The sequence below is a fragment of the Lithobates pipiens genome, unplaced genomic scaffold, assembly GCF_037356315.1.
Source record: "Lithobates pipiens isolate NorthernLeopardFrog02 unplaced genomic scaffold, aLitPip1_a1.2 Scaffold_8, whole genome shotgun sequence".
Taxonomy (NCBI): domain Eukaryota; kingdom Metazoa; phylum Chordata; class Amphibia; order Anura; family Ranidae; genus Lithobates; species Lithobates pipiens.
The window spans coordinates 692,053,729-692,075,708 of NW_027507903.1; the positions used below are offsets into that span (position 1 = coordinate 692,053,729).

At 51.1% G+C, this 21,980-nt stretch overlaps 1 protein-coding gene across 1 annotated transcript; it reads left to right on the forward strand.

The window, feature by feature from the left end:
* Positions 1-201: 201 nt before the first annotated feature.
* On the forward strand, positions 202-10,416 carry LOC143962427 (claudin-7-like). Its single transcript, XM_077471704.1, has 4 exons — positions 202-463; positions 8,709-8,873; positions 9,604-9,688; positions 9,809-10,416. Exons 1-4 carry the CDS (start codon positions 241-243, stop codon positions 9,984-9,986), a joined length of 651 nt encoding a protein of 216 aa, XP_077327830.1. The 5' UTR covers positions 202-240; the 3' UTR covers positions 9,987-10,416.
* The last annotated feature ends 11,564 nt before the right edge of the window (positions 10,417-21,980 follow it).

A 21,980-nucleotide genomic window follows, 5' to 3' on the forward strand; every position in this document is an offset into this window, starting at 1 on the left:
AGGGATATTATCGGAGACGATGATGATAGTAATAGATTGGAGGAGGATATCGATGATATCGATGATACTGATCGGGGTCTCCGGTGAGTCACTTCCGGTCTCTCCGATACTCTTCCTAGCACCGATACCGGTGTTGTGAGTTTTGGTGACGTCACAGTCTCACCTGGGAGGGAGGGGCGGGGCGGTATATAAGGGGCGGTCGGGCTCAGGTGAGATCAGTCGGTCGGTCAGTCGGTGAAGATGGCGAACTCCGGGCTACAGATGTTGGGATTCGTCCTCGCTCTGATCGGGTGGATCGCGCTGATCGCAGCGACTATAATGCCGCAGTGGAGGATGTCATCGTACGCCGGAGACAACATCATCACCGCGGTGGCCATTTATCAGGGGCTCTGGATGTCCTGTGTGACCCAAAGTACCGGCCAGATCCAGTGCAAGGTCTACGACTCCCTGCTGCAGCTGGACGGTGAGTACTACTACCCCCATCGTGCAGTACTACTACCCCCATCGTCCACTACTACTACCCCCATCGTCCACCCCCTACCTACTAATATTCCCATCATCCACTACTACTACCCCCCCCATCATCCACCCCCTACCTAATACCCCCATCATCCACCCCCTACCTACTAATATTCCCATCATCCACTACTACTACCACCCCCATCATCCACCACTACTACTACCCCCCATCATCCACCCCCTACCTAATACCCCCCCATCACCCTCCCTACTGCAGCTGGACGGTGAGTACTACTACCCCCATCATCCACCCCCTACCTAATACCCCCATCATCCACCCCCCCACCTACTACTACCCCCCATCGTCCACTACTACTACCCCCATCGTTCATTACTACTACCCCCATCATCCACCCCCTACCTACTAATACTCCCATCATCCGTCTTCTACCCCCCCCCACTCCCACCTACTACTACCCAGATCATCCGACTTCTACCCCCATCATCCACCACCTACTACTACCCCATCATCCATTACTACTACCCCCCCCCAATCACCCATCTTTCACCACCATCACCCCCCCCATCTACTACTACCCCATCACCCTCCCTACTGCAGCTGGATGGTGAGTACTACTACCCCATCATCCATTACTACTACCCCCCCCCCCCAATCACCCATCTTTCACCACCATCACCCCCCCCATCTACTACTACCACCATCGCCTTCCCTACTGCAGCTGGACGGTGAGTACTACTACCTCCATCACCCTCCCACAACCTACTACTACTCCCCAGCCTACTACTACCCCATCTATTACAACCCCCATCATTATGCCCCAATCATCTACTACCCCATCATCACCTCCCCTACTACTACTACCACCACCCCTCCATCTACTACCCCATCATCACCTCCCCTACTACTACTACTACTACCCCATCATCACCTCCCCTACTACTACTACCACCACCCCTCCATCTACTACTACCCCATCATCACCTCCCCTACTACTACTACCACCACCCCTCCATCTACTACTACCCCATCATCACCTCCCTTACTACTATTCCCATTATCTTCCCCTCTATCTACTGCTACTCCCACCTACTACTACTACTCATTATCTACCCTCACCTACTACTGCCACCACTCCATCTACTACTAATCCCATCCCCCATCTACCACTACACCCATCATCCACCTACTACTCACAACATTCCACCCCCCCCCCCCCCCCATCATTCACAATCTACAACCTCCCCCATAATCCACCCTTCTCCCTGTCTAACTACCAACACCACCCACCATTTACTACTACCCCCCATCTACTACTACCCCCTCCCTGGTGGTGGAAGAGTGCCTTCAGGACCCCAGTACAAGGTCTCCTCCTCCACCCCACTCATTATTTATCTCCTCTGAGTGTTGGGGACATCAATGGTGACATTGGGTGGTTGGAAGGTGGAGGGTTTATCCTGATGGGAAGGTGACTGGGTGGGTCCGGTGGTGGTGTGTAGCTCATTGTACAGAAGGTGTGTTGGGTGGGTCCGGGTCGTATGGTGGGGTGCCTGCCTGGTTCTGGTTGTTGGGTGGATCTGGTTGGACGGTGACCTTCCTGGATCGTGGGTGGCTGATTGTACAGTTTGGTGGTTTATTATCTTGTTGGGTGGATCTGATTGTTCAGCACTTTATTGTATTGCTGGATCTTTATGGGTGGATCTGGTTGTACGGTGACTTGCTGGATCTTGTTGGGTGGCTCAGGATTGGCAGGTGTATTGGCTGGTTGTACGGTGACTTGTTGGGTGGCTCAGGATTGGCAGGTGTATTGGCTGGTTGTACGGTGACTTGTTGGGTGGCTCAGGATTGGCAGGTGTATTGGCTGGTTGTACGGTGACTTGTTGGGTGGCTCAGGATTGGCAGGTGTATTGGCTGTACGGTTGGGTGGATCTGGTTGTACGGTGACTTGTTGGGTGGCTCAGGATTGGAAGGTGTATTGGCTGTACGGTTGGGTGGATCTGGTTGTATGGTGACTTGTTGGGTGGCTCAGGATTGGAAGGTGTATTGGCTGTACGGTTGGGTGGATCTGGTTGTATGGTGACTTGTTGGGTGGCTCAGGATTGGAAGGTGTATTGGCTGTACGGTTGGGTGGATCTGGTTGTACGGTGACTTGTTGGGTGGCTCAGGATTGGAAGGTGTATTGGCTGTACGGTTGGGTGGATCTGGTTGTACGGTGACTTGTTGGGTGGCTCAGGATTGGAAGGTGTATTGGCTGTACGGTTGGGTGGATCTGGTTGTATGGTGACTTGTTGGGTGGCTCAGGATTGGAAGGTGTATTGGCTGTACGGTTGGGTGGATCTGGTTGTATGGTGACTTGGTGGGTGGCTCAGGATTGGAAGGTGTATTGGCTGTACGGTTGGGTGGATCTGGTTGTACGGTGACTTGTTGGGTGGCTCAGGATTGGAAGGTGTATTGGCTGTACGGTTGGGTGGATCTGGTTGAGTCTCGTTGTATTGGTGGGATTCCCAGGTGAGGCCCCCTCATGGTGGGTTATTGGAGGGGGGGCGTGCGCCCCCTGAGTTCCTCTTGGTCAGACGTTGGTGATCGGAGGGCCAGCTGGTTGGGCGGTGGCCGGTTTCATTCACTGACTTCCTCAGAACCGGTCAGACCGGTTTCAGTTTGAACTTTCCTCCCCCTCCCCCACCTCTCCTCCCGACATTGACTGACTGTGTTCCCGGCTCTGTGCCAGCCCCGGATTGTCCCTACAATGCCCCTATAGATGAGGCACGGTCCCGGGAAGGCGGTTGGTGTGTCTGTGGCATTCTCAGGTGTGCAGACACTTCCGTTACCTGTTTTCCGCTACCTCTTATCTGCTGATAAGGGGGGTTATCGGCCCTTTCACTGACTTATCTGAGGGCGGGGGCCACGTGAGCCTCCAATCCTCTACACAAGGTGTGAGCCGCTCCACAGACTGCAGGGCCCGATACTATATTGTATACGAGGGTGGAGGGGCCCCATACTGTATTGTATATGAGGGCCCGATACTGTATTGTGTACGAGGGTAGAGGGGCCCCATACTATATTGTGTACGAGGGTAGAGGGGGCCCGATACTATATTGTGTACGAGGGTAGAGGGGGGGCCCGATACTATATTGTATACGAGGCCCCATACTATATTGTATATGAGGGTAGAGGGCCCCATACTATATTGTATATGAGGGCCCCATACTATATTGTATATGAGGGCCCGATACTATATGTATACGAGGGTAGGGGGGGGGCCCTGATACTATATTGTATGAGGGTAGAGGGGCCCCGATACTGTATTGTAGAGGGCCCCCTCATTCTGTAACAGGGTTATGCTGGTGCCCCATTGTGAGTTGATGGTGGGGTAGTTGTGTGAGCTCTGGGCCCTATGAAGGAGGTTCTTTAGTTTGGGGGGGTAGTTGGTGAATTGCCCCATTGTGAGTTGATGGTGGGGTAGTTGGTGAGCTCTGGGCCCTATGAAGGAGGTTCTTTAGTTTGGGGGGGGGTAGTTGGTGAATTGCCCGTTGTGAGTTGATGGTGGGGTAGTTGGTGAGCTCTGGGCCCTATGAAGGAGCTTCTGGAAGGTTCTTTAGTTTGGGGGGGGGGGGGGGGTAGTTGGTGGAATTGCCCCGTTGTGAGTTGATGGTGGGGTAGTTGGTGAGCTCTGGGCCCTATGAAGGAGCTTCTGGAAGGTTCTTTAGTTTGAAGGGGGGGGGGTAGCTGGTGAATTGCCCCGTTGGGGCAAGTTAGGGGTGAGCCATGTGCCCCTAGAAGGGTCTCGGGCTTGCCTGTGATTGGGCAGGGAATGGAGCAGTTGCCCCTCCTCAGGAGGTCTCTTGGGGGTGACCCCCCGGGGTGACGTGTGGTTATTTGTTCTCGGGGTTGGACGGAGGAGGAAGTGTTGGAGGGGGAGGGGGGGAGTTTGTAGTTTCCTCCTGTGTTTACCTCCTTAGTCTCTGTACAGTTTCTATGAAACTCCCCTCCCCCTCCCCCTCCTCCCCTCCCCCCTCTCGGGGTGTGACTCTGTTGTGTCACCTGGGACTCTCCTACCTGTCCTGTAATGGCTGCTGGACTCATCTCCGCCATATACTGCTGCGTAGTACAACCCCCGACTCCTCGCACTCCACTGCTCATTGTACAGATGTCGTCATATTGCAGCAATAAAAGGGAGACTATCCTTCCTCTTGTAGTATGGAGAATGTAGGAGGCCATGTATCGTCTAATGCTGCCACACCCGGGGGGGGGGGGGGGGGGCAATCTGATTGCACCCTCTCCTTCAGGTTTCCCTGGCACTGTGGGGGGCCGGATTTGGTAGGTTTACATTGGTTGCCCATAGTGGGGAAATCTGCAGAATGTCTGTACATGTAGTCGGGGGGGGGGGGGGGGGGCCTGGGGTGAGTGCCCTCCTGTATGTGTTTTGTCCCCCCTTCCTCTGTACATGTGGGTCGGGCCCCCCTGGGGTGAGTGGCCCCACTTCCTCTGTACATGTGGTCGGGCCCCTCTGGGGTGAGTGCCCTCCTGTTTGTTTTGTCCCCCTTCCTGTGCATGTGGTCAGGACCTCCTGGGTGAGAGTGGCCCCACTTCCTCTGTACATGTGGTCGGGCCCCTCTGGGGTGAGTGCCCTCCTGTATGTGTTTTGTCCCCCCTTCCTGTGCATGTGGTCAGGACCTCCTGGGAGTGAGTGGCCCCACTTCCTCTGTACATGGTGGTCGGGCCCCTCTGGGGTGAGTGCCCTCCTGTATGTGTTTTGTCCCCCCTTCCTGTGCATGTGGTCAGGACCTCCTGGGGTTGAGTGGCCCCACTTCCTCTGTACATGTGGTCAGGCCCTCCTGGGGTGGAGTGCCCCCCTTCTGTGCATGTGGTGAGTGCCCCCTTCTGTGCATGTGGTGAGTGCCCCCTTCTGTGCATGTGGTGAGTGCCCCCCTTCTGTGCATGTGGTGAGTGCCCCCCTTCTGTGCATGTGGTGAGTGCCCCCCTTCTGTGCATGTGGTCAGGCCCCCTGGGGTGAGTGCCCCCCTTCTGTGCATGGGGTGAGTGCCCTCCTGGGGTGAGTGCCCCCCTTCTGTGCATGTGGTTCAGGCCCCCCTGGGGTGAGTGCCCCCTTCTGTACATGTGTGAGTGCCCTCCTGGGGTAAGTCCCCCCCCCCATTTGTACATGTGACCCCCCCTCCATAGATCAGAGTAGTGCAGAGCCCATGGAAACCATCTTCTGTATAATTGATCCCGGCACGGTCTCCGGTTACTTTCCGTCTCGGTGAAGCCGCCGATAAGGAGTCTCTTGTCATCCAATCTGGAGGAGACAGAGCCGGTCTGGCCCCTGATTATGGGGTCAGCCTGTGCACAGGTCCTGGTGTTGTGGGGGAGGGACTGGGGCATGTATGTTGCAGGGGGGCATGGGTGTAGTCTGGTGCTTGGGGGGGCAGTTTGGCAGGGTGGCCTGTGCTCGGGGCATAGCGTAGTCTGGTGCTAGGGGGAGGGGTATGGTGGGGGAGCATGGTGGTGTGTGCTCAGGGGTAGAGTGGGGGCCATGTGGTCTGTGCCAGGGAGGGGGGTAGGTAGTGTGGTATAGGTGGGGTCAGGGGTGCATTTAGGAGGACAATACAGACAACCTGCAGTATGGCTCATGTCCAGCTGGCCCTCGGTTCATGGCTTGCACACCAATCGGCCATAACATTATGACCACCTACATAATGCTGATTAGGTCCCCTCCCCCCTTTTTCCTGCCTGAACAGCCCCTGACCCATCATGGCATCGCTTCCCCCAGACAATTCCATAACTGTGCAGAAGGGCTCAGAACTCCACCAGAATACTCCTAAACTTGCCAAAACACCGAGATGCCACCAAACTGCATGAAAGATTCCCAATGGGGGGGATGGACCCCTTGGAGGATGTAGATCTCATTATACTTCAGAAGCTGCTGGACGTTTTGTTGAGACTGGATGTAGTTGGGTGTGGAGGGAGCATGATGAAACCACTGATGCCTGGAGGAGCCCCCTGGAGGGGTTGCACTTGTATGGGCTGAAGCTTGGGATTTGTGAGTAGAATCTTTTCTATAGGACAGCAGTGAGCACTATGATCTCTCCTCCTTCTCTTGGAACAATTGTCCTGGGAAGGCGAAGGATGAGAACCCTTCCCGGATTGATATGTTGCAGTTGATGAATAATGGTGGAACCTCCTTCGAGATGTACTTGTAGACCAGTGATGGAGAACCTCGGCACCCCCCAGATGTTTTGGAACTACATTTCCCATGATGCTCAACTACACTGCAGAGTGCATGAGCATCATGGGAAATGTAGTTCCAAAACATCCAGGGTGCCAAGGTTCACCATCACTGGTCTACAAGTACATCTCAAGGGAGGTTCACATCACTGGTCTACAAGTACATCTCAAGGGAGGTTCACCATCACTGGTCTACAAGTACATCCTCAAGGGAGGTTCCACCATCACTGTTGTAGACCATTCCTGTTTTCGGAGGTCTTATTTATGAAGGTGAGAGATGTGGTCCACTTTTCCTCGTGTTGAGGATCTCAATGAAGAGAGAATTGGATCTTTTCGAATGGTGGATTTCTGTGTTTTGGGACTATTCATCTTTTAGGTTTTGGGAAGTTTGAGGTGGGGTTTTTATTCTGTGGTTGGCTCTGAAGTTGGTTGTGTGAAGTACTTTCCAGTGCCGGCCATCTTGTTTGGTTTTGAGGTTGGGCGTAGTTGGACTCCACTAGACCTCCTGAAGGTGTGCTGTTAGTAGTAGATCCTGTAAGCTGGGAGGTGAGGGCCTCCATGAATTAGACTTTTCTCCAGCTCATCCCACAAGATGCTCAACCGACTTGAGATCTGAAGAATTTGGAGACCCAATTCGACATCCCAAACTCGTTGTTGTGTTCATCATCAGACCAGGCCACCTTCTTCCATTGCTTGTTGTCCAGTTCATGTGCCCATTTGTAATGGGGGGGGGGGGGGGGGGGGCTTTAGCTGTGGACATGGGTCACCATGGACACCCTGATTGGTCTGGCTCCTCCATAGCCTCCTATAAAACAAACTGCAATGACCAACTTCAGGGACAACATGTTCACTTGCAGCCTCATATATCACACCCACATTCAGATGTCCTTACCTGTCGGTGGCCAGAATGTTCTGATTGGTGGGTGTGGCAGGGGAAGATGTTCAGACTGATGTCGGGTGTATGAGAAATGAGCCGTTCCGGCAGATGTCGGTGCCGTGAGCGGTAGCGTTGTGGAAGGAGGGAAGGGGCTTGTTTTGTTCTCCTCCTCCTGCACTGAGGAATTTGCCGGGGACAGGAATCGGCAGGCCCAGGTATGGTGGCTTCAGGGCTTTCCTGGGGTGGGGGGGGGGTAGATTGCTCACTTGAACTCCCTCCTGGCCATGTGAAATGTGATCCACAGAAGCGTCTCCTGGTCCTCGGGAGGGTCTTACCTGTACAGGGCAAAGTGTGAAGGAGGCCGGAGGAATGTGGACATCACTCTACTGTCTCTAGAGACTTTCCATAATGGTGGCAAATCTCTGCAGCTGGTTTCTAGATTTTTCTTGCCCTGAACAACCTCCCGAAATCTCCATTCACATTTCAGATGGGGGTCATAACGGGGTCCCTCTTGGGGGTTCTAGTTGAGGCCATAATGTGGGCTTGGGGTGCTGGTTCAGGTAGCTGGTCTGTGGCCTTTAGCTGGTCTGCAGATAAGGCTCTCCTGTAGTTCTGATCTGGCCGCCATTAGGGGAGAGCTGCGACTTGCACTGGGGGAACACGAGGCAGAACATTTTTCCCTCTCTAGGGGGTGCTGGACACTGAAGTGCTATAAAGTATAACTGGACAAAGCTGTGGTGTTGGTTGGAGAGAGTAGTTGGTAGCTCTGTCAGGTTTGTCCTATTAGATTTCCCTTCATTTCCTGTCCCAGTGACCCAACAGGAAGTAACAGAAATTCCCCAGGTACATTTCCCCCCACTTCCTGTTCTAGTGACAATGGAAAGGCCTTTCCCTTCCCTTTCTGTCTGGATGACACTGGGACAAAGGGCACCAGTTCCACTCCATCCAAATTTAGGGAATGTTTTGGCTAGAGACGCTTTAAACCAGAAATAAGAGGACCGTCACCTCGAGCTGCTGGTAAAATACCGATTATTATACTATTCCTCTGTACATGGCCTGAAAACCAAAGTAGTCTGCATTGTTCTCGTAGTATTGAACATGACTAACCCTCTTCTCTTCTCTCCACAGCCGCCCTGCAGGCCACCCGGGCCCTCATGGTGCTCTCCATTGTTCTCGGGGTAGTCGGCATGGCCATTTCCACCATGGGGATGAAGTGCACCAAATGTGGGGGTGATGACAAGGTGAAGAAGGCACGGATTGCCATGACCGGAGGCTTCATCTTCCTGCTGGGGGGTGAGTACCAGGCTTGTGGGTGCAATCTGTTCATAGAGGGTGGTAGACCCAGCTGTTCTGGGGTAACTCTTCCAGGCATTGAGGGCGTTTTGGTCTTCCACTTCAAATGGATCTCTTAGATAAAGGCATGGGAGGGATCCCATTACAAGGTTTGAGGTGGGTTGTTCTAGAACGGGGAAACCTGGCACAGATCCCAGAGCCTCGGATACAGGAGACCTCTGGTTTCAGCATCCACTGAACACCAAGACTTGACTTCAGTTTGGATGGAGTGAACCTTTTAGAACCTCAGATGGTGACTCTGAGCCCAAACCTGAAAACTGATATCAACCAGGGCTTGGAATTGTTCATAGGTCTTTTGGAAGGGATGGCTTTTTGTAGTAGTGGGGTCATTTTTGAAAGGCATGGACTTTAGTGGTATAGTGTGTGTGCTTTAAAGGTAGGTGGGCCTTTGGCATGGAGAGCTCTATGGTTTATTGGTTAGGAGGGCTTGTGGTGCAGGCTATATTGGCAGAGGGGTCTCTGGTGGGAAGGCTTCTGGCTTGGACTTTTTTTGGTGTGGTGGCCTTTATGGTAAAGACTTTTTCGTCTGGGAAGTCTGGCAGGGTTATTGGAAAGGGAACCTTTTCTGACACGGGCTTTGAGGGCGAGGTCTTTGTGGTGGTGTCTTTGGCGGGAGGCAAATCTTTTTTGTGTGGAACCCTTACTTATAGTATATTGTCTTGCCCTGCAGGTCTGGCGGCCCTCATTGCCTGCTCCTGGTATGGAAATCAAATCATCCGGGACTTCTACAACCCTCTGACTCCCATCAACACAAAGTAAGTTGCCACTTCCAGTATTGCTTTCTCAGCTGTCCTCCATCTGCTACTAGATGGGGGTAGTGAACCCCCAGCATGTGATGGTTTATCTCTAACTTTCTCCATTGTTTCCCTCCCCAGGTATGAATTCGGCGCTGGCGTATTCCTTGGCTGGGCTGGCTCATTCTTGACCCTGATCGGCGGCGCTCTCCTGGCCTGCTCGTGTCCCCGGAAAACCGGCTACAGCACCAAAGGCTACCCAAAGACGGGAGGTGCACGGACCAAGGCTTCATCCGCAGGTGGCAAGGAATATGTCTGACCTTTAAGGCGCGGTGTCTTGCCAGCTTCCATCTGACTCCACACTTCCATAATGCTGCACTTTCAAGGATTCCTGAGCAGAGATGGTGGGCTGCCATGGTTTTACCTCTGCAGTGTGGAGACGGATGCCATCCTTTTCTGCCTTTCCAGGACTGTGTAAATTGTGTGGTCACATGGAGTACGGAGCTGACCGCTTTACTCCTTGCTTCAGAGTAACTTTGCACCATTGTGTCTTATGAAATGTAACTGGTTTGTTATAATTATATATGAGGGGGGGTGGGAGGAGGGGGTTGGTATCTGATCTTTTATCCTGGTATAATGGGAGTGTCCCCGGAGACCTCTCGGCCTTCATATGTACATGAGTGTTTTTGCATTTTTAGTAGATTTTGTAAATAACTTTTTTTTTCCAATAAAAGTTTAAAATATATAAACTCTTTTTTTGTATTGATGTTATAAAAGACCTGGTGGGCACATGACTACACTCAAGGGGCATAGTACCACCTTCCTGAATTGGTAAGACCCGTTTGAGGGGACACGTGGCCATTCACATGACTTGCATTGGGATGTGCAGGAGCAGATCCACCAATGATGGTTCGGGGGCTCCTCGCAGAGCACGGGAAGCTGAATGCAAATGGGATTGTGAGATCAGGTGATGAATGGACCTTTAAAGTCCCCACCATGTCCACATAAGAGGGGGGTCTACAAGCTGAGATGGATATGTACATGCAGCATATCCTACGTTATGGATGGTCTCCAAGTTCTGGGAGTACTGGTGGTTTAGGACCTTTGGGGGGGGGGGGGGAGGTGATCTGTATCGGATCACGAGGTTTTCAGTTTCTGATGATGGCTAGAATAGGAAGATGCTCTTCACCAATGGGAACATGGCTCTATCAGGGAGGGTAGATCACTCTTGGGATTCCCCCCTTAACTTCTGGAGACAACGTAGGACACAATATAGAATCTAAAACCTGAAGAGAACATAAGTCATTCATTCATTATCTAGCGCTACCTATACGAACTGAATCGCCTCAGGGTGCTTTTCTTGCCACCGGTGTCCAGAACATAATACATGGTGCCGGTAATGGATATAAATTTGGAGAGGTCCATAGAGCTGACAGACCTAGAGCTAAGCAAACGGCAGGATACAGCCATTGGCCCAGGGGGCTCCTCGCAGAGCATGGGAAGCTGAATGCAAATGGGATTGTGAGATCAGGTGATGAATGGACCTCCGTAGATTGGTAAAACCTTAAAGTCACCACCCTGTCCACATAAGATGGGGGGGGGGGGTCTACAAGCTGAGATGTATATGCAGCATATCCTACGTTATGAATAGTCTCCAAGTTCTGGGAGTACTGGTGGTTTAGGACCTCTGGGGGGGGAAGGAAGGTGGTCTGTACCAGATCACAAGGTTTTCAGTTTCTGGTGATGGCTAGAATAGGAAGATGCTCTTCACCAATGGGAACATGGCTCTATCAGGGAGGGTAGATCACTCTTGGGATTCCCCCCCCCTTAACTTCTGGAGATAACAGAGGACACAATATGGAATCTAAAACCTGAAGAGAACATCATACATGGTGCCGGTAATGGATATGAATTTGGAGAGGTCCATAGAGCTGACAGACCTAGAGCTAAGAAAACGGCAGGATACAGCCATTGGCCCAGGGGGCTCCTCGCTGTGGGAGGGGCATCCATTAGACAAGGGGGTTCTCAACCTCAGTCATCAAGTACCCCCAACAGGCCAGGTTTTGAGAACTTCCCTTCCATTAAAATGGCTTATCAATATCATTGCAGAGCTGCTTTAAATAAATGACGTTGGGAAGGTCCCAAAACATGGCCCCTTGGGGGGTATTTGAGGTTGAGAACCATTGGTCTAATGGATGCCCCTCCAGTGGTGAGGAGCCCCCTGGTCTAATGCAGTGGTCTAACTGTCCAAGTTCCCCCAACGGGTCGTGCTTTCAGGTTTTCCTTTACTTTGCAGAGCTGCTTTAAAGTGGTTGTAAACCCTTACAAACCACTTTGACCTACAGGTAAGCCTAGATTAAGGCTTACCTGTAGGTCCAAGCAATATCTCCTAAACCTATACGGTTTAGGAGATATTTACCTGAAGACAGGCACCGCTGTCGCACTGGGTAAGCCGCAGATTGTGGCAATATGCCGTGAGTGTCGGCTCCCATGCGCGGGAGTGACGTCATCGCTGCTCCGGCGAATCACAGCGCCGGAGCAGCGAGACCCACCAAGAAGATGGACGCTCGGACTACAGGGGACAGCGGTGACTTCGCTGGCTCCTGTGTCAGGTAAGTGACACATAATGGACTGCGATGCGATGCATAGTAGTCCATTATGCTTTACCTTTGCAGGGAATGAAAGGGGAAGTAACACTCATCAGGGTTTACTTCCTCTTTAAATCAAAGTAAGAGAACCTGAAATCCTGGCCTGTTGGGGGAACTTGGACAGGTTGAGAGCCACTCCATTAGATCAGGGGGGTTCCTCACTACTGGAGGTGTATCCATTAGACCAGTGGTTCTCAGGCCTCATGTAGGGGCCAGGTTTTGGCAACTTACCTTAGGGGGGGGGAGTCTGTGCTGATTATCAGCACAGCCCCCCCGAGGATGCCCACACTGGACCACCAGGGACACCACCAGGGAAAAGGTAATCCTCCCTAGACCACCAGGGATGCCCATGGTCAGCACAATGGATGCCGATCAGTGCCCACAATGGGCATCACTGATTGGCATGCATTATTGTTTGGCACTGATTAGCATCCATTAGTACAGTATAAAACCAATGCTGCCTATGAGTGCCCACCTGTTATGAGTGCCCATCAGTGTAGCCCCATCAGTGCCGCCTATCAGTGCCCATCAGTGAAGGAGAAAATGTACTTATTTACAAAGTTTTGAAACTGAAACAAAAAAACTTTTTTTTCTCAAGTCATCTTCCAGGACGGCACACCTGAGAGATGAGAGGCTCCTCCCTACAGGAAACACAATCAATCGACAGCTGTTTTAAGTCCCCACCCTTCCCCTTGATCCTCAGTTTTTGATTGTGTTTCTCCCTACACAGCGAAACTGTTTGTTTTTTTCCAAATGACCCGAAGCCTGGGGCTGGTGGTCTCCCCCTGGGAGCCGGACCACAAGCCTGGGAAGCCTCTGGGTCTGGTAGGATATTCTTGTCCTTCCTGGGGGGTTCCCCTATCTTTTCCTCAGGGCGGGCAGCAGAAATTGGAAGAGCCCCCCTGAGAGCTGAAGGACCCTGGGTACAGTGGTGTACCCAGAACTTCAGGGGCCATTATCCTGTCTCCCCCTCCTTACCTGTACAGGTGGCTGTTCAGACGGGGGTGCTGGCCATCGGTTCTTTCCAGGGGGATCTTGTCCCCGACTCCTGGGTCCCCGGTAGCTCGCGTGGGCTGCCGGAGAGGGCGTGGCAACAAGCACCCGCGTCATTTTCAAACTTCGGGAAAATGGCAGCGGCGTTCTTACCCAGGAGGGAAGGCTGAGAGTCAGTAGGAGCAGGCGCCCACATCCTCCTTTCTCTAGAGCGAGGAGGCACCAGTTTACTACGGTGGATGTCTGCCTTAACCACCTCAGATATGAAGATGGGAATGAGGAATGGAAGGCATTGCCCCCCCCCCATGTATATAGACTGACTGACTGGTACAGTGCAGGACACAGCCTAACCTAGCACCTCCCTATGGGGACAGCAGTTGGGGGGGGGGGGAGCACTTTGGCGGCTATCCTCCTTGCGTGTGGACCATAAGGATGGAAAAGCAAGCCCGCTGGCTGTGGCAAAAAGAGGAAGACGACAACGGTGAGTACTTTACTTTCCTTTTGCCGTGGGAAATTAGCTGCAAAATCCCCAATTCCAGCCAGAGGGTTCCTGGGCATTTGAGATCTCACCTGGGGTCTGGATTCAAATAGCCCTTAAGCTTCTGCTAAAAACACCAGCTGCAGCCCCTCTTACATCAGAGAAGCTGTATGGTGGACAGGTGGTGCAGAGGAACGAGTGTGCCTAAACCACCTCAGATGAGAAAGAGGTAGGTAGGCCATTGCTCCCCCTTCCCCGTGTATATACTGACTGGTGCAGTGCAGAACTTGGGGTCGGGATACAAATAGCGCAGACGCCACTGCTAAAACCACCAGCCACAGCTCCCTCTTACAGCAGAGACACTGTGGTTATCGCAGCAGTAGGTTGCCAGCCTCTCCCTACATGCCCAGTTGTGGTACATTAGTAGGGATGAATATAGCGTACAGAGGGGACCTGGTAGATACAAAGTTACTTACAGGCCAGGTATACCACTGAACAGGTTATTAATTGGGCAGTGGTTGGTGGATTCAGAAGCTCCCCTGGTCAGCAGGTGCACTAGGTTACCGGCCCTATTAGCCCAGCTGCTAGGAATCTGAAGTTGCTTCACAATGTTTAAAAGCTGACCTAACATTCAAGGATGGGCAGAGACCAAGCTACTGTGTGGCACAGTAGGGGTTCCCTTGTCACAGATCCTCCTTTTGGGGGTTGCTTGCTATAGTTAACTTTCATAAGCTCCAACCTCCCACTCCACCTTTACACTGTGTTTATATTATAGTGTAGGATGTAAGAAGAAACTTTTTTTATTGGTTTGGGCTACAATCCACGCAGTGGCAGATCTAAAGGCGATTCACCATAGATCGCTCCCTACATCCTTTTAATTGAGGATTTTCTGTGCAAACCTATGCAAGAGCTACATAATTGATTGTTTGAAGCCTGCAAATAGCTATTTACCTCCCAGGCTAAACTGGTAACCACCTCTTCTAGAGAGGTCTTAAATTGGTCTCTAGGGCTGGGCTCATTGAGACTTTAGTTGCTAATCAGCACCACCTGGATATGTGCTGGCTAGCGTTTGCTCAGTCTATGGAGGTAAGGTAGGACAACAACTACTACTAATAGTAGGGTGTCCAACCATTTTAGGATCTGTTCCTTCTCTGGTGGTGAAGGTTTAGTATCTACAGCCCAGGCTATGCCTATGAAATAAATTGCCTGTTGGTTATTTCATAAAGGGATAGACCATGACTCCTCATTGGCTGCACACCAGTAGACCTCAGTAGTGAAGGTTTGTGCTTGCTGGGATGTTTTTGTGGCACAGCAGAAATACACATTGAGATTTGTGACATCTCTGCTTAATAAGGACTATATTGCTGTACATCAGAAATGCACTGCACTGAAGCTTGTTTTCTGTCCTTTATATACTAAAGGTACTGCTTTGTTTGGCTACAGATCAGAAGAATACAACAGTGAAGGTGGTCTGTACTTTCTGGTTTTGTGTTGCACAGCAGAAATGCACATCATTGAGTCTGGTGACATCTCTGCTCATAATGGTTATATTGCTGCACATCAGACATACACAAGATTGAGGTCTGTCTGTGGGGCTTTGTGTCCTGTTTTACTGCCTTATCAGAAAGGCAGCAGTGAAAATTGATGGTTCGAATTTGTTGGGCTACATAGTAGAAATACAAATTGAACCCCTGCCAGGTGTAGTACATATACTGCCTTTGGTAATCCATGTAGCACCACAAAGTGGTGTTGTGCTGATTTTAGCCATGCGATTTGACATGTTGAGTCGCAAGGCCAAATCGCTTCAATATGGATGTGCTATCTCTATTCAGAATTGTTATATTGTTGCACATCAGACATATACAAGATTGAAGGTTGTCTGTCCTTTTATGTCTTGCCTATACTGCCTTATTGGCTGCATATCAGAAAGGACACAGCAGTGAAGATTGCTTGTCTTTTTCTGATTTTGTTTTTGCTGCTCAGCTGAGAGACACATTGAGGATGGTGGCCTCTCTGCTCAGTATTGGTATATTACTACACATCAGACATACACAAAGATTGAATGTTTGTGTCCTGTATGTCCTATATTTACTGCCTTATCGTTTGTATATCAGGCTAAGCAGTGTTTCTCATGGATCTACCTTTCTGCATCTTAGGGATACACAGCAGGGGTTTGTTGGCTGCAATCCTCCAGGGAGTCACAGCATTGGGGACCCCTTACTTATTCGACCTGAAAATTGCTATTTGTTTTTTTTTTTTCCCTGCGACCTGTGTAATCTTGAGGTCTGTGGATCCAGGAATCAGGGACTGCTGGTGTCGCACAGACACAAATGGTACCCATTGGAAGCCATAGTATATGACTTCTCATGCGTCTTGCAGTCCCAAGTCGCAGGTTGGGTCGCACGGGTGTGGGAACCCTAAACTTATCTGTCCCTTCTGATTGAGGTTTTGCTACACAGCAGGAATACTCATCATGACGTTATTGTTTTATTTTGCAGCAGACCAGAAAGATTGCAGCTGTAAAGGCTGTCTGTCTTTTTCCTCAGTGTCTGCTTTTATGTTGTTGCACAGCAGAAATACTCAAGATTGAAGCTTGTTGGTGCTTTCTGTTTCAGAAAAACACAATGCTGCAGGTTGCTTGTGTCCTTTCTCAGTGTTGGTTCTATCTGAACTACACTACAGAAGTGCATGACAGAAAGGAATGTCTTGTGTTCCATATTTTTTCCCTGTGGCATAGCAGAAATGCACAACACGGGAGTTGGTGTTCATATTGATCTTATAACTGTATTTGGTGGTTTGTCAGAAATACACAACATAGAAGTTTGGGTCTTTCTGTCTTTATATTTATAGTCTTGTTTTGCTGTACATAGGTAAAGCACAACAGTAAAGGGGGGTTCCTGTCTTTTCCGTATTTATATATCAGTTATGACCTAGCTAGCTGCACTAAAGAAATACGCAGCATTTAGGGTTTGCTTGAGTCTTAATGTTTTTACGTCTTGGCAGCACATCAGAAAACCAGACTATGAGGACTGTTTGTCTACGTTGAGGTTCAGATTTGGGTCTCTTCCCATATTTGATATATTGGTTTAGCTAGTCACACTCAGGCACACAACATTGTTGTCTATGCTTGTGTCCTTTCTGTCTAAATCTATTGTGCCGTGCCCACAATCTATGATCATTGTATTTGTGATATTAATAATGCATGTATCACCTTTTTGTATTTCAGCCTTCTTTTCCATGGAGGGGCGAGGAGTTCGGGCTGCAGCTGCCACATGTCAGAAAACCTTGACCACTTGCATTCAGGGATGCCAGAACCATTTCCTAGGGTTGAAGCCCTGTAGGGTTATGGGACACTGGAGGAAGGGGATAATGAATCGCCCTGTTTAGTAAGAACTTGGAGAGCTCTGTTCAGAGGAGTATTAGGGCCTGAGGATGGAGTATAAAGATGTATACCCGATCGAATAGGTTTCGGCTCGGTGCATGGCCTTCATTTCACCCTTTCAGCAAAACTAGACGTAGCAATATGGGTAGTCTACTCCTGCTAGGGACTTTAATCTCCTGAAGAAGGCTCTCAGGCGTAAGTAAGGACATAGATTGGGCATGCCTTAAACCCAGGGTTCAAGCTTCTGTTAATCTATTTCCCTTAAGTAGGCTTCCCTTTGGTCTTTTGCTGACATAAAGATAAAAAGGAAGCAGTTTTATTTCCCTCAACAGGATAGTGTTAAGACAGGCCCTCTTATTGATTAATGTAGTGTCCTTGTCTTACACAGGTCTCTTATTTATCTTTTTAGTGGTTCTAAGTAGCACCTACAGGCATAATAGGCCATGGTTGTTAGATGTGTGAGATAGGCAACATTGCTAACCTACAAGTTTAACATGTTTTCTAATTCCATTTTTAAGAGCCCATTTCACCTAGATACTGCATCCGAAGAGGAAAAGGCAGGGACATCGGTGGAGCAGACCTGCAGATCAGCCGCATGATCCAGCTAAGATGCCTTCATCAAGCATATGAGCGTATGGAGTGGAGGTAAAGCTCACTGCAGAGCCAAGGTTCACCAAGAGGGTCTTGCAGTGGCCCCACCCTAAGGTAGGCCTGAGGTACTTGTTTATCCTCTCAGGTGTGCCGTCCTGGAAGATGACTTGAGAAAAGTACCAGTTACTTACCGGTAACTGTCTTTCTGGGAAATCTTCCAGGACGGCAGGCCTACTTCCCGCCCGTTGGAGGAGGGAAAATTCTAGAACACTAGAAGGTGAGTACCTATGAGGAATGATTTCCCTTGTGAACCTGGTTCAGGAGTTACTTCTCTACAAACTGAGGATCAAGGGGAAGGGTGGGGACTTAAAACAGCTGTCGGTTGTGTTTCCTGTAGGGAGGAGCCTCTCATCTCTCAGGTGTGCCGTCCTGGAAGATTTCCCAGAAAGACAGTTACCGGTAAGTAACTGGTACTTTTTTTTTTCAAAATTTTCGGTATTTTTTTTATTTGTAGTGCAAAAAATAAAAACCGTAGAGGTGATCAAATACCACCAAAAGAAATCTCTATTTGTGGGAAAAAAATTATAAAAATTTCATTTGGGTACAGTGTAGCATGACCGTGCAATTGTCATTCAAAGTGCGACAGCGCTGAAAGCTGAAAATTGGTCTGGGCAGGAAGGTGTTTAAGTGCCCCCCCCCGGTATTGAAGTGGTTAAAACAACTCTGCAAAAGAAAACTTCAGGAGCGGTTGGGAACCACTGCATTAAATCAGGGGGCTCCTCACTAGGAGGGGGCATCCATTGGACCAGGGGGCTCCTCACTACTGGGAGGGGGCATCCATTAGACCAGGGGGCTCCTCACTACTGGGAGGGGGCATCCATTGGACCAGGGGGCTCCTCACTACTGGGAGAGACATCCATTGGACCAGGGGGCTCCTCACTACTGGGAGGGGGCATCCATTAGACCAGGGGGCTCCTCACTACTGGGAGGGGGCATCCATTGGACCAGGGGGCTCCTCACTACTGGGAGAGACATCCATTGGACCAGGGGGCTCCTCACTACTGGGAGGGGGCATCCATTAGACCAGGGGGCTCCTCACTACTGGGAGGGGCATCCATTGGACCAGGGGGCTCCTCACTACTGGGAGGGGGCATCCATTGGACCAGGGGGCTCCTCACTACTGGGAGGGGGCATCCATTGGACCAGGGGGCTCCTCACTACTGGGAGGGGGCATCCATTGGACCAGGGGGCTCCTCACTACTGGGAGAGACATCCATTGGACCAGGGGGCTCCTCACTACTGGGAGAGACATCCATTGGACCAGGGGGCTCCTCACTACTGGGAGAGAAATCCATTGGACCAGGGGGCTCCTCACTACTGGGAGGGGCATCCATTGGACCAGGGGGCTCCTCACTACTGGGAGAGACATCCATTAGACCAGGGGGCTCCTCACTACTGGGAGAGGCATCCATTGGACCAGGGGGCTCCTCACTACTGGGAGAGGCATCCATTGGACCAGGGGGCTCCTCACTACTGGGAGAGACATCCATTGGACCAGGGGGCTCCTCACTACTGGGAGAGGCATCCATTGGACCAGGGGGCTCCTCACTACTGGGAGGGGCATCCATTGGACCAGGGGGCTCCTCACTACTGGGAGAGGCATCCATTGGACCAGGGGGCTCCTCACTACTGGGAGAGACATCCATTGGACCAGGGGGCTCCTCACTACTGGGAGGGGGCATCCATTGGACCAGGGGGCTCCTCACTACTGGGAGGGGGCATCCATTGGACCAGGGGGCTCCTCACTACTGGGAGGGGGCATCCATTGGACCAGGGGGCTCCTCACTACTGGGAGAGACATCCATTGGACCAGGGGGCTCCTCACTACTGGGAGAGACATCCATTGGACCAGGGGGCTCCTCACTACTGGGAGAGAAATCCATTGGACCAGGGGGCTCCTCACTACTGGGAGGGGCATCCATTGGACCAGGGGGCTCCTCACTACTGGGAGAGACATCCATTAGACCAGGGGGCTCCTCACTACTGGGAGAGGCATCCATTGGACCAGGGGGCTCCTCACTACTGGGAGAGGCATCCATTGGACCAGGGGGCTCCTCACTACTGGGAGAGACATCCATTGGACCAGGGGGCTCCTCACTACTGGGAGAGGCATCCATTGGACCAGGGGGCTCCTCACTACTGGGAGGGGCATCCATTGGACCAGGGGGCTCCTCACTACTGGGAGAGGCATCCATTGGACCAGGGGGCTCCTCACTACTGGGAGAGGCATCCATTGGACCAGGGGGCTCCTCACTACTGGGAGAGACATCCATTAGACCAGGGGGCTCCTCACTACTGGGAGAGACATCCATTAGACCAGGGGGCTCCTCACTACTGGGAGAGGCATCCATTGGACCATGGGCTATAACTTTCTAAACAAAAGGGCTTGTGCTTCAGACGTGAGAAGAAAATGCCCCAGCATGAGTGGGAATAAATGTCGGGCCTGGTCAGTAAAAGTAAGGGGGGAGGGGAGGAATGGTGCACCTGGCTGCAGTTTGGAGACCACTGTTTTGTGGAGAAGGATATGATGTATATTCAGGGTCTTCAAACTATGGCCCTCTAGTTGGACAGGAACTAAAATTCCCATCATGCCCGTTCCACAATGCCTCATGGGACATGTAGTTCACAACAGCTGGAGGGCCGTAGTTTGGAGATCTGAGCACAGGTCTCTGCATTCCTCCACCCCCCCCATATTTGGATTCTGTATGATGTGATCCAGCAGGTGCCTCTAGATCAGTGATGGCGAACCTTGGCACCCCAGATGTTTTGGAACTACATTTCCCATGATGCTCCACTACACTGCAGAGTGCCTGAGCATCATGGGAAATGTAGTTCCAAAACATCTGGGGTGCCGAGGTTCCCCATCACTGCTCTAGATGTTCCTCCGTATGAGAAATATTGAGCTTCCTTGGCCTTCTCTATCTCAGTGTGTCAGATTGGAGCTTTGGATGAATCCTGAAAGGATATTGGGAAGGACCCCCCCCCCCCTCTTTGTCTTGCCCTAACTTTGGGCTTCATTGTAATTTTATGTAGCGTGCCTCTTGGTAAAAAGCCTTGACGCTCTCCGACTGGAGAAAAGCGGAACTTGTCTTTTACCAAGCGCCAGCCTGGCCAGAAGTACAGACAGGGTGGTGAAGACACCCAACCACAATGGAGGCTTGGGGGTACAGAAAAGGGAACTGGTACTCGTTCTGCAACTCGTCTACATACTGGACCACATCATCTGTCTGGAACATTCGTTCCTAATCTGCTTTTTATTGTAAAATACATACATGTGATCAGTGGAATGTCCCATAATTGGAGGGGTGCACAGAACGCACCCCCTTAGAAGCGACCTTGCCTCTTTAGTGGTGACATGCCATGGTGGGGACAGCCCACTTCTCTCCTGTATATTATAAAGTACAATTCCTGGAAATTGAGTGGTATTAAATCTTGGTCCGAGTGTGACGAGGACCATTTTATGGACCTCCACATGTAGATACTGCGGCAGGGTGGTCTTCCCGCGTGAGAAGGCACCTGTACCTGGTTTGGAGCAGTGGTTCTGGGGGCGCGTTCCCCCAGAGACCCGCTCTCCCCTTCAATCCAATCAGCAGGTTTCCGATGGCCGCCAACACCTCGCAATCATTTCAGGAATGGCGGTCTGCCTAGGTCGGTGATGACGAACCTTGGCAACCCCAGATGTTTTGGAACTACATTTCCCATGATGCTCTGGCACTCTGCAGTGTAGTGGAGCATCATGGGAAATGTAGTTCCAAAACATCTGGGGTTGCCAAGATCACTGATATATATGTTGCTCCTGTGGGCCTGTAATCTGGAGGTGTGGTGAGGAAGAGTCGGGGGAGGATTTGATGGTGAGATCGGGACTTCGGGGAGGGAGGGCGGATTTGTCTGGAACATTCCACCTCTGGTGGTTCCTCAACCAATCGGGGCTCAAGATACGGGTTATAATGGTTCCACTTCTTGCATATCGATATTTTGTATACTATGGATGGGGGCGCCTCTCTATACAGTGAGTATAGAAAATAATCCCCCCCTAATCTTGTTGCTTTTTTAGTCTGGAATGAAAACAGACGGGTGTCTGGAGTTGATGACATTAGCATTTAACAGTTTGTGTCCCAACAGTGGGATTCCGTCACTATTGGTAATATGGCAAATACATAT